This window comes from Melospiza georgiana, chromosome 33 (genome assembly GCF_028018845.1).
Source record: "Melospiza georgiana isolate bMelGeo1 chromosome 33, bMelGeo1.pri, whole genome shotgun sequence".
Lineage (NCBI taxonomy): Eukaryota > Metazoa > Chordata > Aves > Passeriformes > Passerellidae > Melospiza > Melospiza georgiana.
Genome location: NC_080462.1, coordinates 1951822 through 1973682, shown reverse-complemented (window position 1 = coordinate 1973682; position 21861 = coordinate 1951822). Strand labels below are relative to the sequence as shown.

General features: G+C 58.0%; 3 protein-coding genes across 3 annotated transcripts; 2 read left to right on the top strand and 1 right to left on the bottom strand.

The window, feature by feature from the left end:
* Window positions 1–989: 989 nt before the first annotated feature.
* On the top strand, window positions 990–10407 carry DEDD (death effector domain containing). Its single transcript, XM_058042857.1, has 5 exons — window positions 990–1861; window positions 4196–4553; window positions 5751–5858; window positions 6771–6917; window positions 8823–10407. Exons 2-5 carry the CDS (start codon window positions 4202–4204, stop codon window positions 9197–9199), a joined length of 984 nt encoding a protein of 327 aa, XP_057898840.1. The 5' UTR covers window positions 990–1861; window positions 4196–4201; the 3' UTR covers window positions 9200–10407.
* Window positions 10408–10852: 445 nt separating this feature from the next.
* Window positions 10853–17291, bottom strand: NIT1 (nitrilase 1). Its single transcript, XM_058042855.1, has 7 exons — window positions 17247–17291; window positions 16675–16755; window positions 14778–15047; window positions 14052–14155; window positions 13278–13411; window positions 12484–12609; window positions 10853–11659 (listed from the first exon to the last, which is right to left on the bottom strand). Coding segments are annotated over exons 1-7 (999 nt in total). The 5' UTR covers window positions 17249–17291; the 3' UTR covers window positions 10853–11377.
* A 100-nt stretch (window positions 17292–17391) lies between these two features.
* PFDN2 (prefoldin subunit 2) lies at window positions 17392–21169 on the top strand. The gene is made up of 4 exons (XM_058042930.1): window positions 17392–17470; window positions 18852–18940; window positions 19907–20030; window positions 20918–21169. Exons 1-4 carry the CDS (start codon window positions 17408–17410, stop codon window positions 21089–21091), a joined length of 450 nt encoding a protein of 149 aa, XP_057898913.1. The 5' UTR covers window positions 17392–17407; the 3' UTR covers window positions 21092–21169.
* The last annotated feature ends 692 nt before the right edge of the window (window positions 21170–21861 follow it).

The window sequence follows — 21861 nt, the reverse complement described above, 5'->3', positions numbered from 1 at the left end:
GCGCCGCGGTGGCGCGTGCCGCGCTAATGACGCTAATTACAATAATTACAATTACAATCGTTCATTGCCGCGCCCCGGGGCAGCAGAGAGAGCGGGGGAGGGGACATTGATGGTGAGGGGGGGACACACCCAGGTCACCCCCACTGTCCCATCCCTGCCCTGCCTCAGTTTCCCCACCCAGGAAGGGGCAAAGGTGAAGGGCCCCACCCGTGGGTGGGGGCGGGGAGCGCTCGGGGCCATGGGGGTGGCATTGCCCCCCCTCATTGTCGCCTCCTTGTCGCCAGGGTGTCCTCCCCGCCCTCAGGACGGGCTCCTCCTCCTCCTCCTCTTCCCGTTGTCCTCACCCCACATTGTCCCTCTCATCCCCCCGCGTATCCCCTCTCAATCTACCCCACCCCACCGCTCTCCCCTCCCTCACAGGGACCCCCTGACCCTATCTCCACCCTCCTCTCCTCACCCCTTCCCTCAATCCCCAAAACGCCCTAAAAAATCCTCAAGATCTCCTCAAACCCCCCCAGACCCCCCCTTGCTGCCCTCAGTTAAGATGGCGGCGCCTCCGCCTCACGATTTCCAAGATGGCGCCGGCCCCGCCACGCAGCCTCGCTCTGCCCGTCTGCCCTCACTCAAGATGGCGCCCGCCCCGTGCTAACCAATAGCGCTGAAGCCAACAGCAGTAACCCGGATGTAGCCGCCATCTTGCCCTCACCCAACATGGCGCCGCCCTTCCTGTGTTTCCCTATGGGCGTGAAGCCGCAGCGGGCGCGCAGGTGCCCGGATGTGGGCGCGGCTCTGAGGCGACAAAGGGGGCGTGGCCTCTGCCTGCCGGAAGTGACGTCAGGGCGGAGCCGCCCGCAGGGAGCGGGGAGCGGAGCGGACGGAGCCAAGATGGCGGCGCCGGGGCTGGGCCGGCCCTGAGGGGCCGTGAGGGGCCGGGAGGGGCCCCCGCGCTCGGCGGGCTGGGACGGGCCCGCAGGGGGGGCCCCGCCGCTCCCCCCGCCGCTCCTCGCGACGCTGCCGCCGCCGGAGCCTCCCGGGGGCCTGACCGGAGCCTCCCCGGGGCCTGCTCGGGGCCTTTTGCGGCCTTACCGGGGCCTCCCCGCCGCTTTTCGGGGCTCGACGGGGCCGTTTGGGGCATCCCCGGGGCTCGGGGGCGCCGTTTGCGGCCTTACCGGGGCCTCGCCGGGCTTTGACCGGAGCTTTTTGGGGTCGAACCGGGCCCTTCCCGAGGCCTCCGGGGCTGAACCGGGGCTTTGAGGGCCTTTAACGGGGAGAGCCCTCCCGGTGCTCCCCGTTTTGGTTCTTTCTCGCTGGAATTCGGGGCCGATTTCAGCCGAAATCGCGGCAAAATCGGAATTTTTTTTTTGTTTATTTTTAATTTTTGTGTTGTTTATTTAACAGCGCTTTTCCTGTTTTATTTTTTTATTTTTTTTCCGGGATTCCGGTTCCTCCCGTGGCTCAGAAAATCCCGGGATTTGCGGCGCAGCAGGAACGGGATGAAATGCCAAGGATTTCTTCAGGCCGGCGAATTTATTTTTGTTTTTTTCTTGCGGTTTTTGTTTTGATCGAAACAAAATCCGCGATCCAGGGAATTCCTGCCTCGGCAATGTCCGCCCTGGGAATGACTTAAAGGCAACGCCGCGCTTGGCTTTTCTTCTCTAAATTATTAATTAGCAAATTAAAAAATAATTTAAAAAAGGGTTTTTTTTTTTTTGGGGAGGGAAATAATTCCGGTAAGGACTGAGAGCGCTCCAGGCATCGCCAGAACTTTGGGGATTTTTTTTTAGGGGGAATTTGTTGGAAAATTAAAGAGAAGGAAAAAAGGGATCGGAGATCGCTGAGAGCGCCAGCGGGCACGGCTGAGGTGGGTCTGGGGATGGTTCGGGGGTTAATTAATCTTAATTAATTTGGGGTTTGATTAATTGGGGATTTATCTTTGGGGGGTGGGGAAAGGGATCCAGGGAAGGGAGGGATGGAGCTGGGGAGGTTCAGGGTTGATCTAAAGGGGTTTGGGATGGATCCAGAAGGTCCTGATGGACCTGGAGAGGTCTGGGATGGATCCAAAGGGGTTTGGGACAGATCCAGGGAAGTTTGGGATGGATCCAGAGGGTTCTGGTGGATCTGGAGAGGTTTAAGATGGATCCAGAGAGGTTCAGGATGGATCTGGAGACCTCTGAGATGGATCCAGAAGGTCCTGATGGACCTGGAGAGGTTCAGGATGGAGCCAGGGAAGGTCAGGATGGATCTGGAGAGGTTTGGGATGGATCCAGGGATGGATCCCGAAGGTCCTGATGGACCTGGAGAGGTCTGGGATGGATCCAGAAGGTCCTGATGGATCCAGAGAGGTTCAGGATGGAGCCAGCGAAGGTCAGGATGGATCTGGAGAGGTTTGGGACAGATCCAGGGAAGTTTGGGATGGATCCAGAGGGTCCTGATGGATCCAGAGAGGCTTGAGATGGATTTGGAGAGGTTCAGAATGGTTCCAGAAGTTCCTGATGGATGTGGAGAGTTCTGGGATGGATCTAAAGAGGTTCAGGATGGATCCAGAAGGTCCTGATGGATCTGGAGAGGTTCAGGATGGATCCAGGGATGGATCCAGAAGGTCCTGATGGACCTGGAGAGGTTCAGGATGGATCCAGAGCAGTTTGGGATGGAGCAGGAGAAGCTCAGGAATTCAATTCCCACATTCCCAGCTGCTTCCAGGCCTGGGGATTCCCAAATTCCCAAATTCATTCCCGAGCTGGTTTTCCATGGGGATGTTTGGTCAGGATCTTCTTCCTCCTCCTCTTCCCTTCCATCCTCTTCTTCCCAAAAATCCAAATTTATTGGGGCTGGGAATGGATTTTTGGGAATTCTTGCTGGATTTAGGAGTGGAAATTCATCAGAAAAAAAAAAAAAAAAAAAAAGAAGAAAAATCAGGATTAATCCAAATTTTTGGGGTTTTTCCCCAATGATTTGGGAATTTTTCCTATCCCTGAGAATTCTGAGGGAAAAATTCACCTGGAATCTCCCTCATGTCCATTTCCCCCTGGAAAATTCACCTAAAAATTGGGATTTGGGACTTTTCTCCCCAGCCAGGCTGGGATTTTTAGGGATAATTCTGGAATTTTGGTGGTTTTGGCTCAGATTTAATGGGAAAAATCCCAAAATATCCTCAGGGATCCCACGGGCCCAGCCCTGGGAAGCTGCAGGAACTCGTTTTTCCCGTTGATCCCGAAATTATTTGAATGTTCCCGGAATTCTCTTCCTGGGAAAAGGGGTGGGAGGGATTTCCTGAGGGATTTTGGGATCTTTGGGGTTTTTCTGGGGGATTTTTCCTGCTCATTTCTGAGGAGAAATCCACAAATTTTTGGATTGGAAAACCCCCAGGATTTGAGGTTAGGATCCTGAGAGGATCCCACTGGAAAATCCCTGGGGTTGAGATCCTGATGGAAAATCCTGGGATTGGGGTCAGGATCCCACTGGAAAATCCTTGGGATTGGGTTTGGGATCCTGATGGAAAATCCCAAAGATTGGGGTCAGGATCCTGATGGAAAATCCTGGGATTGGGGTCAGCATTCCAATGGAAAATCCCAGGGGTTGGAGCTGGGATCCTGATAGAAAATCGCAGGGATTTGGGGTCGGGATCCCACTGGAAAATTACTGGGATTGGGGTTGGGATCCTGATGGAAAATCCTGGGATTGGGTTCAGGATCCCACTGGAAAATCCCAAAGATTGGGGTTGGGATCCTGATGGAAAATTCCCAAGATTGGGGTCAGGATCCCACTGGAAAATCCCTGGGATTGGGGTCGGGATCCTGAGAGGATCCCAATGGAAAATCCCCAGGATTTGGGGTCAGGATCCTGATGGAAAATCTCTGGGATTGGGGTCGGGATCCTGATGGAAAATCCCAAAGATTTGGGTCGGGATCCCACTGGAAAACACCCAGGATTGGGGTTGGGATCTCGACTGGATTCCAATGGGAAACCCCCAGGATTTGAGTCAGGATCCTGAGTGGATTCCAATGGAAAATCCCTGGGATCGGGGTCAGGATCGTGATGGAAAACCCTTGGGATTTGGGGTCAGGATCCCCATGTCCCCAGGTGCCCATGGCGGGTCGGAAGCGCGGCTCTGGCAGTGCCAACGGTGGCACGGGTGGCACGCTGCCGTGGCCGGAGGAGCCAGTCCTGTACTGACCCCACGTCCCATTGTCCCCAGGTGCCCATGGCGGGTCGGAAGCGTGGCGCTGGCAGTGCCAACGGTGGCACGGGCGGCGCGGTGCCGTGGCCGGAGGAGCCGGGCGAGCGCGAGCAGGGCCTGTACTCGCTGCACCGCATGTTCGACATCGTGGGCGCGCAGCTGACGCACCGCGACGTGCGCGTGCTCTCCTTCCTCTTCGTGGACGTGCTGGACGAGGCCGAGCGCGGCCGCATCCGCTCGGGCCGCGACTTCCTGCTGGCCCTGGAGCGCCAGGGCCGCTGCGACGAGAGCAACCTGCGGCAGCTGCTGCAGCTGCTGCGCATCATCACCCGCCACGACCTGCTGCCCTACGTCAGCCTCAAGAGGCGGCGCCCCGGTGAGTGCCCGGTGTGATATATCGCGATATACAGGGTCATTGTTGTGATATATGGGGTGATATCGGGGTATTGGGGTCACATCATCAATCATCACCCGCCACGAGCTGCTGCCCTATGTCAGCCTCAAGAGGCGGCGCCCCGGTGAGAGTCTGTCAGGATATATCGCGATATATGGGGTCATTGTTGTGAAACATGGGGTGATATCGGGGTATTGGGGTCACATCATCAATCATCACCCGCCACGACCTGCTGCCCTACGTCAGCCTCAAGAGGCGGCGCCCGGGTGAGTGCCTGGTGTGATATATCGCGATATATGGGGTCATTGTTGTGATATATGGGGTCACTGTCAGTGTATGGGAGTATTGGGGTCACACCATCACCTGCCACGACCTGCTGCCCTACGTCAGCCTCAAGAGGCAGCGCCTCGGTGAGTGTCTGGTGTGGTATATCGCGATATGTTGTGATATATGGGGTCATGCTCGCAATATTCGGGGTGATATTGGGGTCACATCATCACCCGCCACTAGCTGCTGCCGTACGTCAGCCTCAAGAGACAGCACCCTGGTGAGTGCCTGTCGCGATATATCGCGATATACAGGGTCATACTCGTGATATTCGGGGTGATATCGGGGTATTGGGGTCACATCATCCGCCACGAGCTGCTGCCCTACATCAGCCTCAAGAGGCAGCACCCTGGTGAGTGCCTGTCGCGATATATCGCGATATACAGGGATGTTGTCACGGGATATGGGGTCACTGTCAGCGTATGGGGGTATTGGGGTTACACCATCCTCTGCTGTTCCCAGTGCCATGCCCGTGCCATTCCGATGCCATCCCATGCCATTTCCATGCCATTCCTGGTGCCGTTCCCGTGATGTTCCTGTTTCCAGTGCCATTCCGGTGCCATTCCCAGTGCCATTCTTATGCCATCCTGGTGCCATTCCTGTGACATTCTGTTGCCGTTCTGGTGCCATTCCCGTTCCCAGTGCCATTCCTGGTGCCATTCCCAGTGCCATTCTTATGCCATCCTGGTGCCATTCCTGTGACATTCTGTTGCCATTCCCATTCCTGGTGCCATTCCCAGTGCCATCCTGGTGCCGTTGCCATGACGTTCCCATGACATTCCTGTTGCCATGACATTTCCATGCCATCCCGGTGCCATCTCGTGACGTTTCCGTCCCCGTTTGTGTCCTCAGTGTGCCCGGACCTGGTGGACAAGTACCTGGAGGAGACGTCCATCCGCTACGTCACCCCCCGCGCGCCCGGGGGGGCCCCGCCCGGCCTCGGCCACCCCCACAAATCAGGTACAGACCCCTGGGGTCACTGCCACCTCCCTTTGGGCTCACCGTCCCCTTTGGGGTCATCATCACTCCCATGTGGGGTCATTGTCACCCTTTGGGGTCACTGTCCCCATTTGGGGTCATCATCACTCCCATGTGGGGTCATTGTCACCCTTTGGGGTCACCATCCCCTTTTGAGATCGTTGTCACTCCCATTTGGGGTCATCATCGCCCTTTGGGGTCACTGTCCCGTTTTGGAGACACCAGCCCCCCATGGGATCATTGTCACCCCCATTTTGGGGTCACCGTCCCCTTTTGGGGTCATTGCCATCCCCATTTGGGATCATCACCCCCATTTGGGGTTATCGTCACCCCTTGGGTTCATTGTCACCCCCATTTGGGGTCACCACCCCCTTGCGGTCATCCCAAAGTTCCCGACCCTGGAGCCTCACAGGGTTTGGGGGACTGTGCCCAGATCTGATGGATGGTTTTGGGGTCTGTGGGGTTGGATTTGGGGTCCCTGACCCCATTTCCCCTATATCCCACTGCCTGGCCCCCACCCGTCCCTGTGCTGCTCCCCGGGGTGGGGTTTGGGATGGGTTTGGGGTTCCCTTGATGGATTTGGGGTCTGTCAGGTTGAATTTGGGGTCCCTGACCCCATTTCTCCCCATGTCCTAGTGCCTGCCCCCGGGATGGGGTTTGGGATGGGTTTGGGGTTCCCTTGATGGATTTGGGGTGTGTGGGGTTGGATTTGGGGTCCGTGACCCCATTTCTCCCCCCATGTCCCAGTGCCTGCCCCCCACCCGTCCCTGTGCTGCCCCCTGGGGTGGCATTTGGGATGGACTGGGGTGGGATTTGGGATCTCTGGGGTTGCATTTGGGGTCTGTGGGGTTGGATTTGGGGTCCCTAACCCCATCTGTGCCCCCCATGTCCCAGTGCCTGCCCCCCACCCGTCCCTGTGCTGCCCCCCGGGGGGGCCCCAGCTGGGCCCCAAGCGCCCGGGCCGGGCCCGGAGCCTCCTCGGGAGCCAACGGAAACGGAGAAAGTCAGCGACCCCCGACCCCAAGGAGAAACAGACCTGCGGTGAGAGGGGGTTTGGGATTGTGGGATTGGGATTTGGAATGTGGGAATGTGGGATTGGGAATGGGATCCCCAAGGAGAAACAGACTTGTGCTGAGCAGGGTATGGGATTGGGAATGGGATCCTTAAAGATAAACAGACCTGTTTGTAAAAGGCCATTTGGGATTGGGAATACAAGATTAGGATTGGGATCTCCAGTGCATGAGACATCCCAAAACTGGGAAAATTTCCCACGTTTCCCCCAGTCCCAAACTCCCTAAATCCCACATGCCCCCAATCCTAAACACCACACTCCCCCAAATCCCAAACCCCCTAACCCCATATTCCCCCAACCCCTAAACCCCATTCCCCCAATCCTAAACCCCACATTCCCCAATCCTCAACCCCACATTCCCCAATCCTAACCCTGTTTCCCCCTAACCCAGACATCCACCTGTGCGTGTGCGCCGAGTACTGCCAGTCCCTAAACCCCACATCCTCCAATCCCAAACCCCATTTCCCCAATCCCAAACCCCCTAAAACCCCTAAACCCCATATCCCCCAATCCTAACCCCATTTCCCCACGCCCAGACATCCGCCTGTGGGTGCGCGCCGAGTGCTGCCAGTCCCTAAACCCCACATCCTCTACTCCCAAACCCCGTTTCCCCAATCCCAAACCCCACATTCCCCAATCCCAAACCCCGTTTCCCCAATCCCAAACCCCACATTTCCCCAATCCCAAACCCCCTAAACCCCACATTCCCCAATCCCAAACCCCTAAATCCCCCATTTCCCCCATCCCCAGACATCTGCCTGCGCGTGCGCGCCGAGTACTGCCAGTCCCTAAACCCCACATCCTCCACTCCCAAACCCCACATTCCCACATTCCCCCAATCCCAAACCCCTTAAACCCCACATTCCCCAATCCCTAAACCCCAATTCCCCCAATCCCAAAACCCCCTAAATCCCCCAAATTTTCCCCCAATCCTAAATCCCCCATTTCCCCCAACCCCAGACATCTGCTTGCGCGTGCGCGCCGAGTACTGCCAGTCCCTAAACCCCACATCCTCCAATCCCAAACCCCACATATCCCTAATCCCAAACCCCTAAACCCCACATCCTCCACTCCCAAACCCCACATTCCCCAATCCCAAACTCCTTAAACCCCACATTCCCCAATCCCAAACCCCCTAAACCCTATTTTCCCCAATCCCAAACCCCTAAATCCCCCGTTTCCCCCATGCCCAGACATCGCCTGCGCGTGTGCACCGAGTACTGCCAGTCCCTAAACCCCACATCCTCCAATCCCAAACCCCGTTTCCCCAATCCCAAACCCCCTAAACCCCATTTTCCCCAATCCCAAACCCCGTTTCCCCAATCCCAAACCTCCTAAACCCCACATTCCCCAATCCCAAACCCCTAAATCCCCCATTTCCCCCACGCCCAGACATCCGCCTGCGCGTGCGCGCCGAGTACTGCCAGTCCCTAAACCCCACATCCTCCAATCCCAAACCCCACATTCCCCAATCCTAAACCCCACATTCCCCAATCCCAACCCCCTAAAACCCCTAAATCCCCCATTTCCCCCATGCCCAGACATCCGCCTGCGCGCCGAGTACTGCCAGTCCCTTAAACCCACATCCTCCAATCCCAAACCCCGTTTCCCCAATCCCAAACCCCCTAAACCCCATTTTCCCCAATCCCAAACCCCGTTTCCCCAATCCCAAACCCCCTAAACCCCAATTCCCCCAATCCCAAACCCCTAAATCCCCCATTTCCCCCATCCCCAGACATCCGCCTGCGCGTGCGCGCCGAGTACTGCCAGTCCCTAAACCCCACATTCCCCAATCCCAAACCCCGTTTCCCCAATCCCTAAACCCCATTTCCCCAATCCCAAACCCCTAAATCCCCTGTTTCCCCCGTGCCCAGACATCCGCCTGCGCGTGCGCGCCGAGTACTGCCAGCACGACTCCGCCCTGCACGGCAACGTCTTCTCCAACAAGCAGGACCCTCTGGAGCGCCAGTTCGAGCGCTTCAACCAGGCCAACACCATCCTGAAATCGCGGGATTTGGGCTCCATCATCTGCGACATCAAATTCTCGGAGCTCACCTACCTCGACGCCTTCTGGCGGGATTACATCAACGGCTCCCTCCTGGAGGCCCTCAAGGGCGTCTTCATCACGGACTCGCTCAAACAGGCCGTGGGCCACGAGGCCATCAAGCTGCTGGTCAACGTGGACGAGGAGGATTACGAGTTGGGTCGCCAGAAACTCCTCAGGAACTTGATGCTCCACACGGCTCCCTGAGGGATTCACCCCCACCCTGCCCCCCAGTTTGGGTTTTTTTGGGGTTTTTTTTGGGATTTTCCTGGTTTTTTTTTTCCTCTCCCTCCCCGCCACCCCGGTTCTTCGGCGGAGTTGCGCTCGTGGATTTGGGGAGGGTTGGAGGTGTGGGGGATTCCGGGATTTGGAGGTTTTTGGGGGTTCCTGGTGGGTTCTCCTTGTGTTTTCCATGGGGTTTTCCCCTCCTGTTTTTTCTTTTGTATCCATTAAAACTGGTGATGAAAAGGCAAAAATCCCGTTGGTGCCACATGCTGGGATTTGGGGTGTGGAATATTCCAGAATTCCTCACTTTGTCTTGTCAGTTCCTTCTTTTCTTTTTTGTTCTCCATGTTTTCTCCCTGTTTTCTTTTTTATCCATTAAAAATGGTGATGAAAAGGCAAAAATCCCATTGGTGCCACATGCTGGGATTTGGGGTGTGGAATATTCCAGAATTCCTCACTTTGTCCTGTCACTTCTTCCTTCTCTTTGTGTTTTCCATGTTTTCTCCCTATTTTCATTTCTTTTCTCCCTATTTTATTTTCTGGTTTTTGCCATTAAAAACGGTGATGAAAAGGCAAAAATCCCATTGGTGCCTCACATTGGGATTTGGGGATTGGGGATGTGAAATATTCCAGAATTCCTCACTTTGTCCTGTCAGTTCCTCCTCATGTTTTCCACATTTTCTCCCTGTTTTGTCCATATTTTCTTTTCTTTTCTTTTTTTTTTTTTTCCATTAAAAACAGTGGCAAAAAGGCAAGAATCCCATTGGTTCCATATGCTGGGATTTGGGGATCAGGGGTGTGGAATATTCCAGAATTCCTCACTTTTTCCTGTTAATTCCTCCTTTGTGTTTTCCATGTTTTCTCCCTGTTTCCTTTTCTTTTTTTATCCATTAAAAATGGTGAAGAAAAGACAAAAATCCCATTGGTGCGACATGTTGGGATTTGGGATGTGGAATATTCCAGAATTCCTCATTTTCCTTGTCAATTTCCTCCTTCTTGTGTTTTTCATGTTTTTTTCCTCTTTTGTATCCATTAAAAAATGGCCAAAAAAAAGGGTAAAAAAAATCTCATTTTAAGAACCTGAGGGGGACACGCTGGGATTTGGGGATTGGAGGTGTGGAATATTCCAGAATTCCCCATTTTCCTTACCAAATTCTTTTTTTTCCATTATTTTTCCCTCATTTTTCCCTCATTTATATCCATTAAAGACAACGAAAAGCAAATGGCAAATTCCCCCAAAATTCCCATTTTTATCCCCAAATCCCTGGTTTTCCCCCCTAAAAATTCCCATTTTCCCCCAAAACCCAACAGGGATGGAGTTTTTCCCATTTTTCTTGTTTCTCCCCCCATTCCCACCCAGAATTTGAGGGGTTCAGGGTTGTCCCCAGTCCCTCCCATCCCAAAATTTCTCCACACTTTGGGGTCATTTCCTGGGATTTTTGTATTTTTCAAATTTTAATAGAAAGAAATTCCTCCTCCCCCAAAACCCCTAAAAAAGGGGGAACCCCCCAAAAAGTGGAAATCCCATTTGGGGACAAAAGTGCTGATTCGGTGCAAATTTGGGCTGATTTGGGGCTGAATTGATGCAGATTTGGAACTGATTTGGGGTTGAATTTGTGCAGATTTGGGGCTGAATTGTAGGAGATTTGGTGCTGATTTGGGACCCCAAAAAGAGCAGAGAGGACACATTGTGCCATTCAGTTTTGGGTACAAAAGGGCAGATTTGGGGCTGATTTGGGGCTGAATTGATGCACATTTGGGATTGATTTCAGACTGAATTGATGCATATTTGGGGCTGAATGGATGGGGATTTGGGACTGATTTGGGACCCCAAAAAGAGCAGGGAGGACACATTATGCCATCCCATTTTGGGGACAAAAGGGCAGATTTGGGACTGATTTGGGGCTGAATTGATGCACATTTGGGATTGATTTCAGACTGAATTGATGCTGATTTGGGGCTGATTTTGGACTGAATTGATGCACATTTGGGATTGATTTCAGACTGAATTGATGCTGATTTGGGGCTGAATTGTAGGAGATTTGGGGCTGATTTGGGACCCCAAAAAGAACAAGGAGGACACACTGTGCCATCCCATTTTGGGGACAGAAAAGCAAACCCGGTGCAAACCCCGGTGGATTCGCCCCACGCCCGGCGCCATCACGTCCCCGGTGTCCCCGTCGGTGTCCCCGTTGGTGTCCCGTAGATGTCCCCCCGGCGGTGGCCGTGCACGGGCAGCTGCCTGCGCACCTGCTCCAGGTAGGGCAGGTCGATGTGGGCCAGGCACAGCCCCGGCCCCTCGTGGCACTGTGCCACCACGGCGCCCCAGGGATCGGCCACCAGCGAGTGCCCGAAGGACGCGCGGGCGGCGTTGTGGCGGCCGGTCTGCGCCGCGGCCACCACGTAGCACTGGCACTCGATGGCACGGGCACGCAGCAGCACCTGGGGACAGGGGGGTACTGAGGGGACAGGGGGGCACTGAGGGGACAGGGGGACACTGAGGGGATGGGGAGGACACTCGATGGCATGGGCATGCAGCAGCACCTAGGGACAGGGGGGACACTGAGGGGACAGGGGGGACACTGAGGGGACAGGGGGCACTCGATGGCACGGGCACGCAGCAGCACCTGGGGACAGGGGACACTGAGGGGACAGGGGGGCACTGAGGGGACAGGGGGACACTGGGGATGGGGAGGACACTCGATGGCATGGGCACACAGCAGCACCTAGGGACAGGGGGGCACCGAGGGGATGGGGGGACAGGGGGCACTCGATGGCACGGGCACGCAGCAGCACCTGGGGACAGGGGGGCACTGAGGGGACAGGGGGACACTGAGGGGACAGGGGGACACTCGATGGCACGGGCATGCAGCAGCACCTGGGGACAGGGGAACACTGAGGGGACGGGGGGGGCACTCGATGGCACGGGCACACAGCAGCACCCGGGGACAGGGGGACACTGAGGGGACAGGGGGACACAGGGGGCACTCGATGGCACGGGCACGCAGCAGCACCTGGGGGACAGCAGGGTCACCGAGGGGACATGGGGGACACAGGGGTGTCACTAAGGGGGGACACAAGGGACACTCAATGACACAGGCACGCAGCAGCACCTCAGGGGTCAGTGCTGCCACTGGGAAAGGACATGTGTGTCACCCAGGGGACAGAACCAGGGGACAATCAATGGCACAGGCACCCCAACCTCCCCAGAGGTGTCCCCAGCCCCCCCCAGCGTGTCCCCAAGCCCTCCATGGTTGTCCCCTCACCTCCCAGTGCGCAGCTCCGGTGGGGACGGTGAAGGCCGAGGGGAAGGTCAGGATTTGGGCACCGGCCCCGCGCAGCGCCTGGGCCAGCTCTGGGAAGCGCAGGTCATAGCACACAGCCAGCCCCACCTGGGGACATTGGGGACATTGGGGACACCCTGGGCCAGCTCTGGGAAGTGCAGGTCATAGCAGACAGCCAGCCCCACCTGGGGACATTGGGGACATTGGGGACACCCTGGGACAGCTCCGGGAAGCGCAGGTCATAGCACACGGCCAGCCCCACCTGGGGACATTGGGGACATTGGGGACATTGGGGACAGCTCTGGGAAGCGCAGGTCACAGCACATGGCCAGCCCCAGCTGGGGACATTGGGGACACCCTGGGACAGCTCTGGGAAGCGCAGGTCACAGCACACGGCCAGCCCCACCTGGGGACATTGGGGACATTGGGGACACCCGGGGACAGCTCCGGGAAGCGCAGGTCACAGCACACGGCCAGCCCCACCTGGGGACATTGGGGACATTGGGGACACCTGGGGACACCCGGGGACAGCTCTGGGAAGCGCAGGTCACAGCACACGGCCAGCCCCACCTGGGGACATTGGGGACATTGGGGACAGCCTGGGCCAGCCCTGGGCACTGTGAGGTCGGGGCTGGGCTCAGGGCTGGGGTCAGCTCTGGGCACCGCAGGCTGTGACGCACAACCAAGCCCAGGTTTCTTTGGGAATCACGGGGATCAGTGAAGGCAGGGGACACTTGGGGACACTTGGGGACACTTGGGGACAGCAGGGGCCGTACCTTGCCCACGGGGGTGTCGACGGGGGGCAGCAGCTCCTGGCCAGGGTTGGTGAAGGAGCTCTCGCTCAGCGCCGGCTGCCCCGGCAGCGCCGCGTCAAACAGGTGCAGCTTGCGGTACAGGGCCACCACCGAGCCTGGGGACAGCCACCAGGGGGTTGGGGACACTGGGGACAGCCACCACAGAGCCTGGGGACAGCCACCAGGGGGTTGGGGACACTGGGGACAGCCACCACAGAGCCTGGGGACAGCCACCAAGGGGTTGGGGACACTGGGGACAGCCACCACCGAGCCTGGGGACACTGGGGACAGCCACCACAGAGCCTGGGGACAGCCACCAAGGGGGTTGGGGACAGCCACCAGGGGTTGGGGACACTGGGGACAGCCACCACAGAGCCTGGGGACAGCCACCACAGAGCCTGAGGACAGCCACAGGGGGGATTGGGGACACTGGGGACAGCCACCACAGAGCCTGGGGACAGCCACCAGAGAGCCTGGGGACAGCCACAGGGGGTTGGGGACACTGGGGACAGCCACTGAGGGGTTGGGGACAGCCAGAGGCATTGGGGACACTGGGACAGCAGGGACAGCCAGGGGGGTGGGAATGGTGGGGACACGGCCACCACCACATATGGGGACAGCGGGGACACAGGGACATCCAAGGGTTGGGAAAGTCGGGGACACAGGGACTGGGGGACACGGGGGTGGCACGGGGTGGCACGGGGTGGCACAGGGGTGGCACAGGGGTGGCACAGGATCAGGGAGGCCGTGTCCCACCCGAGTTGTCCAGCAGCAGGTGACAGTTGTAGATGCGGCCGGTGCTGTCCCAGTCCTGGCCACGCTCGTGGAAACCCCCGAGGGACAGCCACACGTCACACTCCCTGGGGACACACAGGGACACTCCTGGGGACACAGGGACATGGCCCGGGGACACACAGGGACATGAGTGGGGACACAGGGACATGGCCTGGGGACACACAGGGACATTCCTGGGGACACACTGTCATTCCTTGGGGACACACGGTGACACACACACACTGTCATTCTCTGGGGACACACAGTGACACACAGTGCCATTCCCTAGGGACACACTGTCATTCCCTGGGGACACACAGTGACACACACACAGTGACACACACACACAGTGACACACACACAGTGACACACACACACACAGTGCCATCCCCCGGGGACACACAGTGACACACACACACACAGTGCCATCCCCTGGGGACACACAGTGACACACACACGGTGACATCCCCCGGGGACACACAGTGACACACACAGTGCCACACATACACAGTGACATACACCCACACAGTGACACACACACAGTGCCACCCCTGGGGACACACGGTGACACACACACAGTGACACACACACACAGCGACACACACACACACACACACACAGTGACACACACACACTGTCACATTCCCTGGGGGACACACGGTGACACACACACCCAGTGCCACCCCGGTGCCCCCGCGGTGCCCGTACCTGGCCAGCTGCCGGTAGCGCCGCACGGTGTCCCCGTGCAGGGGCTCTGCCAGCTGCAGGCTGTGCTGGGCGCTGTCCCCGATGAAGTCGAAGCCCTCGGGCAGGAACACGGCCCGGGCGCCCATGGCGGCCGCGCGCCGCACCAGGCCCGAGCACTGCTGCCAGTTGTGCTCCTTGTCCGCCGTGGATGTCACCTGTGCCACCGCCACCAGCCCGCCCGGGGGGCCTGGGGACACTGAGGGGTCTGGGGGTGCTGCCATGGCTGCGGGGCTGCGGGGAGGGGACATTGTGAGGGACACGGGGACACCAATGGGTCTGGGGACACTGAGGGATCTGGGGGTGCTGCCATGGCTGTGGGGCTGCGGGGAGGGGACATTGTGAGGGACACTGAGGGGCCTGGGGACACTGAGGGATCTGAGGGAGCTGCCATGGCTGCGGGGCTGTGGGGAGGGGACACCGTGAGGGACACCAATGGGTCTGGGGACACTGCGGGGTCTGAGGGAGCTGCCATGGCTGTGGGGCTGTGGGGAGGGGACATTGTGAGGGACATCAATGGGCCTGGGGACACTGCGGGGGCTGGGGGTGCTGCCATGGCTGTGGGGCTGTGGGGAGGGGACACCGTGAGGGACACGGGGACACCAATGGGTCTGGGGACACTGAGGGATCTGGGGACGCTGCCATGGCTGTGGGGCTGCGGGGAGGGGACACCGTGAGGGACCTGAAGGGACAGGGGGACACCAATGGGCCTGGGGACACTGCGGGATCTGGGGGCGCTGCCATGGCTGTGGGGCTGTGGGGAGGGGACATTGTGAGGGACACAGGGACACCGAGGGGTCTGGGGACACTGGTGGGCCTGGGGACACTGAGGGATCTGGGGACGCTGCCATGGCTGTGGGGCTGTGGGGAGGGGACATTGTGAGGGACACCAATGGGTCTGGGGACACTGCAGGGGCTGGGGGCGCTGCCATGGCTGTAGGGCTGTGGGGAGGGGACATTGTGAGGGACACGGGGACACCAATGGGTCTGGGGACACTGCGGGATCCGGGGGTGCTGCCATGGCTGTGGGGCTGCGGGGAGGGGACATTGTGAGGGACATCAATGGGTCTGGGGACACTGCGGGGGCTGGGGGCGCTGCCATGGCTGTGGGGAGGGGACACCGTGAGGGACACCGAGGGGTCTGGGGACACTGCGGGGGCTGCCATGGCTGTGGGGCTGTGGGGAGGGGACACCGTGAGGGACCTGAAGGGACAGGGGGACATCAATGGGTCTGGGGACACTGCGGAGGCTGGGGGTGCTGCCATGGCTGTGGGGCTGTGGGGAGGGGACATTGTGAGGGACAGGGGGACACCGAGGGCTCTGGGGACACCAATGGGCCTGGGGACACTGCAGGGGCTGGGGACGCTGCCATGGCTGTGGGGCTGTGGGGAGGGGACACCGTGAGGGACAGGGGGACACCAATGGGTCTGGGGACACTGCGGGATCTGGGGGAGCTGCCATGGCTGTGGGGCTGCAGGGAGGGGACACTGTGAGGGACACAGGGACACCAAGGGGTCTGGGGACACTGCCATGGTTATGGGACACTGAGGAGACCTCACAGTGACAGGAGGACACAGGCATGGGGCTGTGGGGAGGGGACACCAAGGGCACCCCATGGGGACTGGTGTCACCCCATGGGACACCTCAAAGGGATTGGTGTCACCCTATGGGCACTGGGGTCACATCACAGGCCACCCCCTTGGGGACAGGGACACCCCATGGGGGGCAAGGTCACTCTTGAACGCCCCCCACACAACTGGGGTCACCCCCAGGGTCACCCCCAGCCCCCCCCCCCTGGGGTTTTGGGGGCTTCCACGGGATTTTTGGGGTCCCCCTGGGGTTTTTGGGGTTCTCCCCGTACCTGCCCGAGGTGCTGGAGCTCTGGGGGGCTCTCGAGGCTCTCGGGGGGCAGCACAGCAGGGCCCGGGGGGCCACCCTCAGCCTGGGGGGGGGGACACCCCAAATTGGGGAGGGGTCACACGGCTGGGGGGGCACTTGGAACTCCCCCAAAACTGCCCCAAACACACCCAAAACTGCCCCAGGTGTGAGCCATAACTGCCCCATGACCCCCCCAAATGCCCTCAGCTACCCCAATGTTGATCCCAAAGTATCCCAAGCACCCCAAAAACTGCTCCCAGACCCCCCAAACACCCAAAATTGCCCCAAGCACCCCTAAAACTACCCCAGACCCCCTCAAACTGCCCCAAACACCCCCCGAAACTGCCTCAAACACCCCCAAACATCCCCAAAACTACCCCAGACCCCCTCAAACTGCCCCAAACACCTCCCATAGTGCCCCGAACACCCCCAAACTACCCCCACCACCCCCCCTACCCGTCCCCAACCCCCAAATCCCCGCACCTCCGCCCTCCCCCCATCCCAAACCCCTTTTTTCCCCCCATTTTCCCCCGTTTCTCGCCCCCATTCCCGCACATTCCCCGCCGGCGGCAGCGCGGCCAAAGTCCCCCCCCTCCAGGCGCTGCCCTCACCCAAGATGGCGGCGCCGCCGCCTCACCCGCACTCAAGATGGCGGCCGGAAGTGGCGGCGGCGCGAGAGCGGCGGGAGCGGAAGGGGCGGAGCCGAGCGGGACAAGATGGCGGAGCCGGGGAAGGGGCGAGGGGCGGCCCCGGCGGGGAAGGGGCTGAGCGCTGAGCAGGTCCGGGGGGACCGGGACATGGGGAGGGGTCCCCGGGAGATGTGAGGGGAGGAGGAGTGAGGGGAGAGCGAGGGGAAGGTGGGGATGAGGGGGGGGGGGTCTGTGGGAGCGGGGGGATGGGAGTGAGGGAGGGGTCCTTTATAATGGGGAAGGGTCTTTGATAACGGGGAGGGGTTCTTGATAACGGGGAGGGATCCCTGATAACGGAGAGGGGTCCTTGATAACGGAGAGGGATCCCTGATAATGAGGAGGGGTCCCTGATAACGGGGAGGGGTCCTTGATAACAAGGAGGAGACGGTGATAATGGAGAGGGTTCTGTGATAATGGAGAGGGATCCCTGATAACGAGGAGGAGTCCCCTGATAAGGGGGGACAGGTCCCTGATAATGGGGAGGGGTCCTTGATAACAAGGAGGGGTCCCTGATAATGAGGAGGGGTCCGTGATAATGGGGAGGGGTCCCTGATAATGGGGAGGGGTTTCTGATAAGGTTGGGGGTGCTGCTTTGGAGTTGAGGGGTTCCCTCTCATCCCGGGGGGCTCCCCAAGCCCCCGGTGGGATCCCAACCCCAATCCCAGGGATTTATCCCATTCCCAGTTCCCCATTCCCAGTTCATCCTGATCCTGGTTCATCCCAGTCCAATCCCAGTTGATCCCAGTCCGTCCCACTCTGAACTCTCCAATCCCATTCCCAGTTCCCCAATCCCAGTTTACCCCAATCCAGTCCCACTCCCGTTTCTCCACTCCTGATTTATCCCAATCCTGGTTTTTCCCAGTTTTTCCCATCCCTATTCCCAGTCCCATTCCAGTCGATCCCCATCCCATTCCCAGTCCCTCCCAGTCCATCCCAGTCCATTTTCAGCGTCTTTCAATCCACCCCAGTCCCATCCCAACCCCCACCAGTCCGTCCCAGTGGCTCCCAGTTAACCCAGTTCCCATCCTAGCCCTCCCCAGTTTGTCCCAGTGGCTCCCAATCTGCACCAGCCCCATCCCAGTGCATTCCCAGCCCCTCCCAGTGGTTCCCAGTCCATTCCAGTGGCTCCCAGTTAACCCAGTTCCCCCCCCCCAGTCCGTCCCAGTGGCTCCCAGTTTGTTCCACTTCCCATCCCAATCCATTTCCAGCCCCTCCCAGCCTCCCCAGTCCATCCCAGTGTCTCCCAGTTACCCCAGTTCCCATCCCAGTCCGTTCCCAGTGGCTCCCAGTCCATTCCCAGTCCTTCCCAGTGGTTTCTAGCCTATCCCAGTCCCCTCCCAGTCCACTCCCAGCCCCTCCCAGCCTTCCCAGTCCATTCCAGTGTCTCCCAGTTACCCCAGTTCCCATCCCAGTCCATTCCCAGCCCCTCCCAGCCCTCCCAGTCCATCCCAGTGATCCCAGTTTGGCGCAGGTGGTGTCCCGGTTTAACCGCCTGCGGCAGGACCAGCGGGGTTTGGCCTCCAAGGCAGCAGAGCTGGAGCTGGAGCTCAACGAGCACACGTGGGTCAGGGGGGTTTGGGGGGTTTGGGGTAAGGATTGGGGGGTTTGGGGTCAAGGATGGGGGGTTTGGGGTCAGAATTGGGGGGTTTGGGGTCGGGATTGGGGGGTTTGGGGTCGGGATTGGGGGGTTTGGGAGCGGGATTGGGGAGTTTGGGGTCAAGGATGGGGGGCTTGGGGTCGGGATTGGGGATTTGGGGTTGGGATTAGGGGTATTGGGGGGTTTGGGAGCGGGATTATGGGGATTGGGGTCAGGATTGGGGGGTTTGGGGTTGGGATTAGGGGGATTGGGGGACATAGGGTCGGGATTAGGGGGATTGGGGGGTTTGGGAGCAGGATTGGGGTCCAGTTTGGGGGGTTTGGGCATGGGATTGAAGGGGTTTGGGCATGGGGGATTTGAGATCAGTGTTTGTGGGCATTGGGGTCCAGTTTGGGGGGTTTGGGGTCAGAGGTTTGGGGTTGGGATTGGAGATTAGGATTGGGGGGTTTGGGGTGAGGATTTGGGTTTGGGATTGTGACTGGAGGGTTTGGGGTCGGGATTGGAGATTGGGAATGGGGGATTTGGGGATTTGGGGTCGGGATTTGGGATGGAAATTTGGGTAGATTTGGGATGAGTATTTGGGGTGTATTTGGGGTATATTTAGGGTGGATTTGGCACAGGGATTTGGGGTCAGGGTTGGGGTGTATTTGGGATGGGGATTTGGGGTGTGTTGGGAGTGGATCAGGGTGTGTTTGGGGTGTATTTGGGATATATTTGGGATATATTTGGGGTATGTTTGGGGTGTATTTGGGATATGTATGGGGTATATTTGGGATATGTTTGGGGGGTATTTGGGATATATTTGGGGTATGTTTGGGGTGTATTTGGGGTATATTTAGGGAATATTTGGGGTATGTTTGGGGTGTATTTGGGGTATGTTTGGGGTGTATTTGGGATATATTTGGGGTGTATTTGGGACACTGCCCCAGGCTGGTGATCGAGACCCTGCGGGAGGTGGATCCCACCCGGAAATGTTTCCGCATGGTCGGGGGGGTGCTGGTGGAGAGGACGGTCAAGGAGGTGCTGCCCGCCCTGGAGAGCAACAGGGAGCAGGTCTGTGACCCCAAAACCACCCTGGGATCCCATAAAAATCCATTGGGATAGCTCTAAACCTGCTGGGATCCCATAAAACACCATTGGGATAGCCCTAAACCTGCTGGGATCCCATAAAAACCCAATGGGATAGCCCCAAACCCACTGAGATCCCATAAAAACCCCATTTCCCCCATTTCCCATATTCCAAATTTTCCCATTTCCTCTGTTTTTCCCCCAGATCGCCACTCTCACCAAGTCTCTCTCTTTTCCCCCATTTCCCCCAATTTCCAATTTTCCCCATTCTACCCCCAAATCTCCAAGCTGATTGATTCTCTCTCTTTTCCCCCATTTCCCCACATTCCCAAATTTCCCATTTTCCCCGTTTTTTCCCCCCAGATCTCCACTCTCACCAAGTCTCTCTCTTTTCCCCCATTTCCCACATTCCCAATTTCCCCATTTTCCCCGTTTTTCCCCCCAGATCTCCACTCTCACCAAGTCTCTCTCTTTCTCCCCATTTCCCCCATTTCCTATATTCCAAATTTCCCATTTTCCCTGTTTTTCCCCCCAGATCTCCACTCTAACCAAGTCTCTCTCTTTTCCCTCATTTCCCACATTCCCAAATTTCCCATTTTCCCCGTTTTTCCCCCCAGATCTCCACTCTAACCAAGTCTTTCTCTTTCTCCCCATTTCCCCCATTTCCCATATTCCCAAGTTCCCCATTTTCCCCTTTTTTCCCCCCAGATCTCCACTCTAACCAAGTCTCTCTCTTTTCCCCCATTTCCCCAATTCCCAAATTTCCCATTTTCCCCATTTTACCCCCCAGATCTCCACTCTAACCAAGTCTCTCTCTTTTCCCCCATTTCCCACATTCCCAAATTTCCCGTTTTCCCGGTTTTTCCCCCCAGATCTCCAAGCTGATCGAGGCCCTGGCTCAGCAGCTGCAGGCCAAGGGCCGGGAGCTCTCGGAGTTTCGGGAACGCCACAACATTCGCCTGGTGGGGGAGGACGACCCCAAATCCGCCCCCAGGGACGGCCCCGAGGGGAACAAGGGGGGGCCCGGGGGGGTCTTGGTGTCCTGACCCCCCCCAAAAAATTCCCAGAGGGATTTGGGGGCGTTTTTTGGGGGGGTTTGGGTAATAAACGGGAGTTTGGGACAATCCCCGGGTTTGGTTTTTGTGGGGAAGGGGGGAAAAGGGTTTGGGGTGAGGGGAGGGGGGAAGGGGAGAGCACCAAATTGGGGGGATGGGGAAAGGGGGAGCCTAAAAATGGGGGTGGGACCCAAAAAATGGGGGAAAGGGACCCCAAAATGGGGGGAAAAAAAGGACTCAAAAATGGGTGTGGGACCTCAAATGGGGGGGGAAAAGGGAACCCTAAAAATGGGGAAAAAAGGGGATCCTAAAGATGGGGGGAAAGGGACCCCAGAAATGGGGAGTGAGACCTTAAAATGGGGAAAAGAGGGGACCTCAAAAATGGGGGGAAAGGGATGCCAACAATGGGGGTGAGACCCCAAAATGGGGAAAAACGGGACCCTAAAAATGGGGGAAAAAAGGGACTCCAAAAATGGGGGTGGGACCTCAAATGGGGAAAAAAACAGACCCTAAAATGGGGCAAAAGGGACCCCAAAAATGAGGGGTGGGACCCAAATTGGGAAAAAAAGGGACCCTAAAAATGGGGGAAAAAGGGGATCCTAAAAATGGGGGGAAAAGGGACCCCAGAAATGGGGGGTGAGACCTTAAAATGGGGAAAAGAGGGGACCTCAAAAATGGGGGGAAAGGGAACCATAAAAATGGGGGGAAAGGGACGCCAACAATGGGGGTGAGACCCCAAAATGGGGGAAAAGGGACCCTAA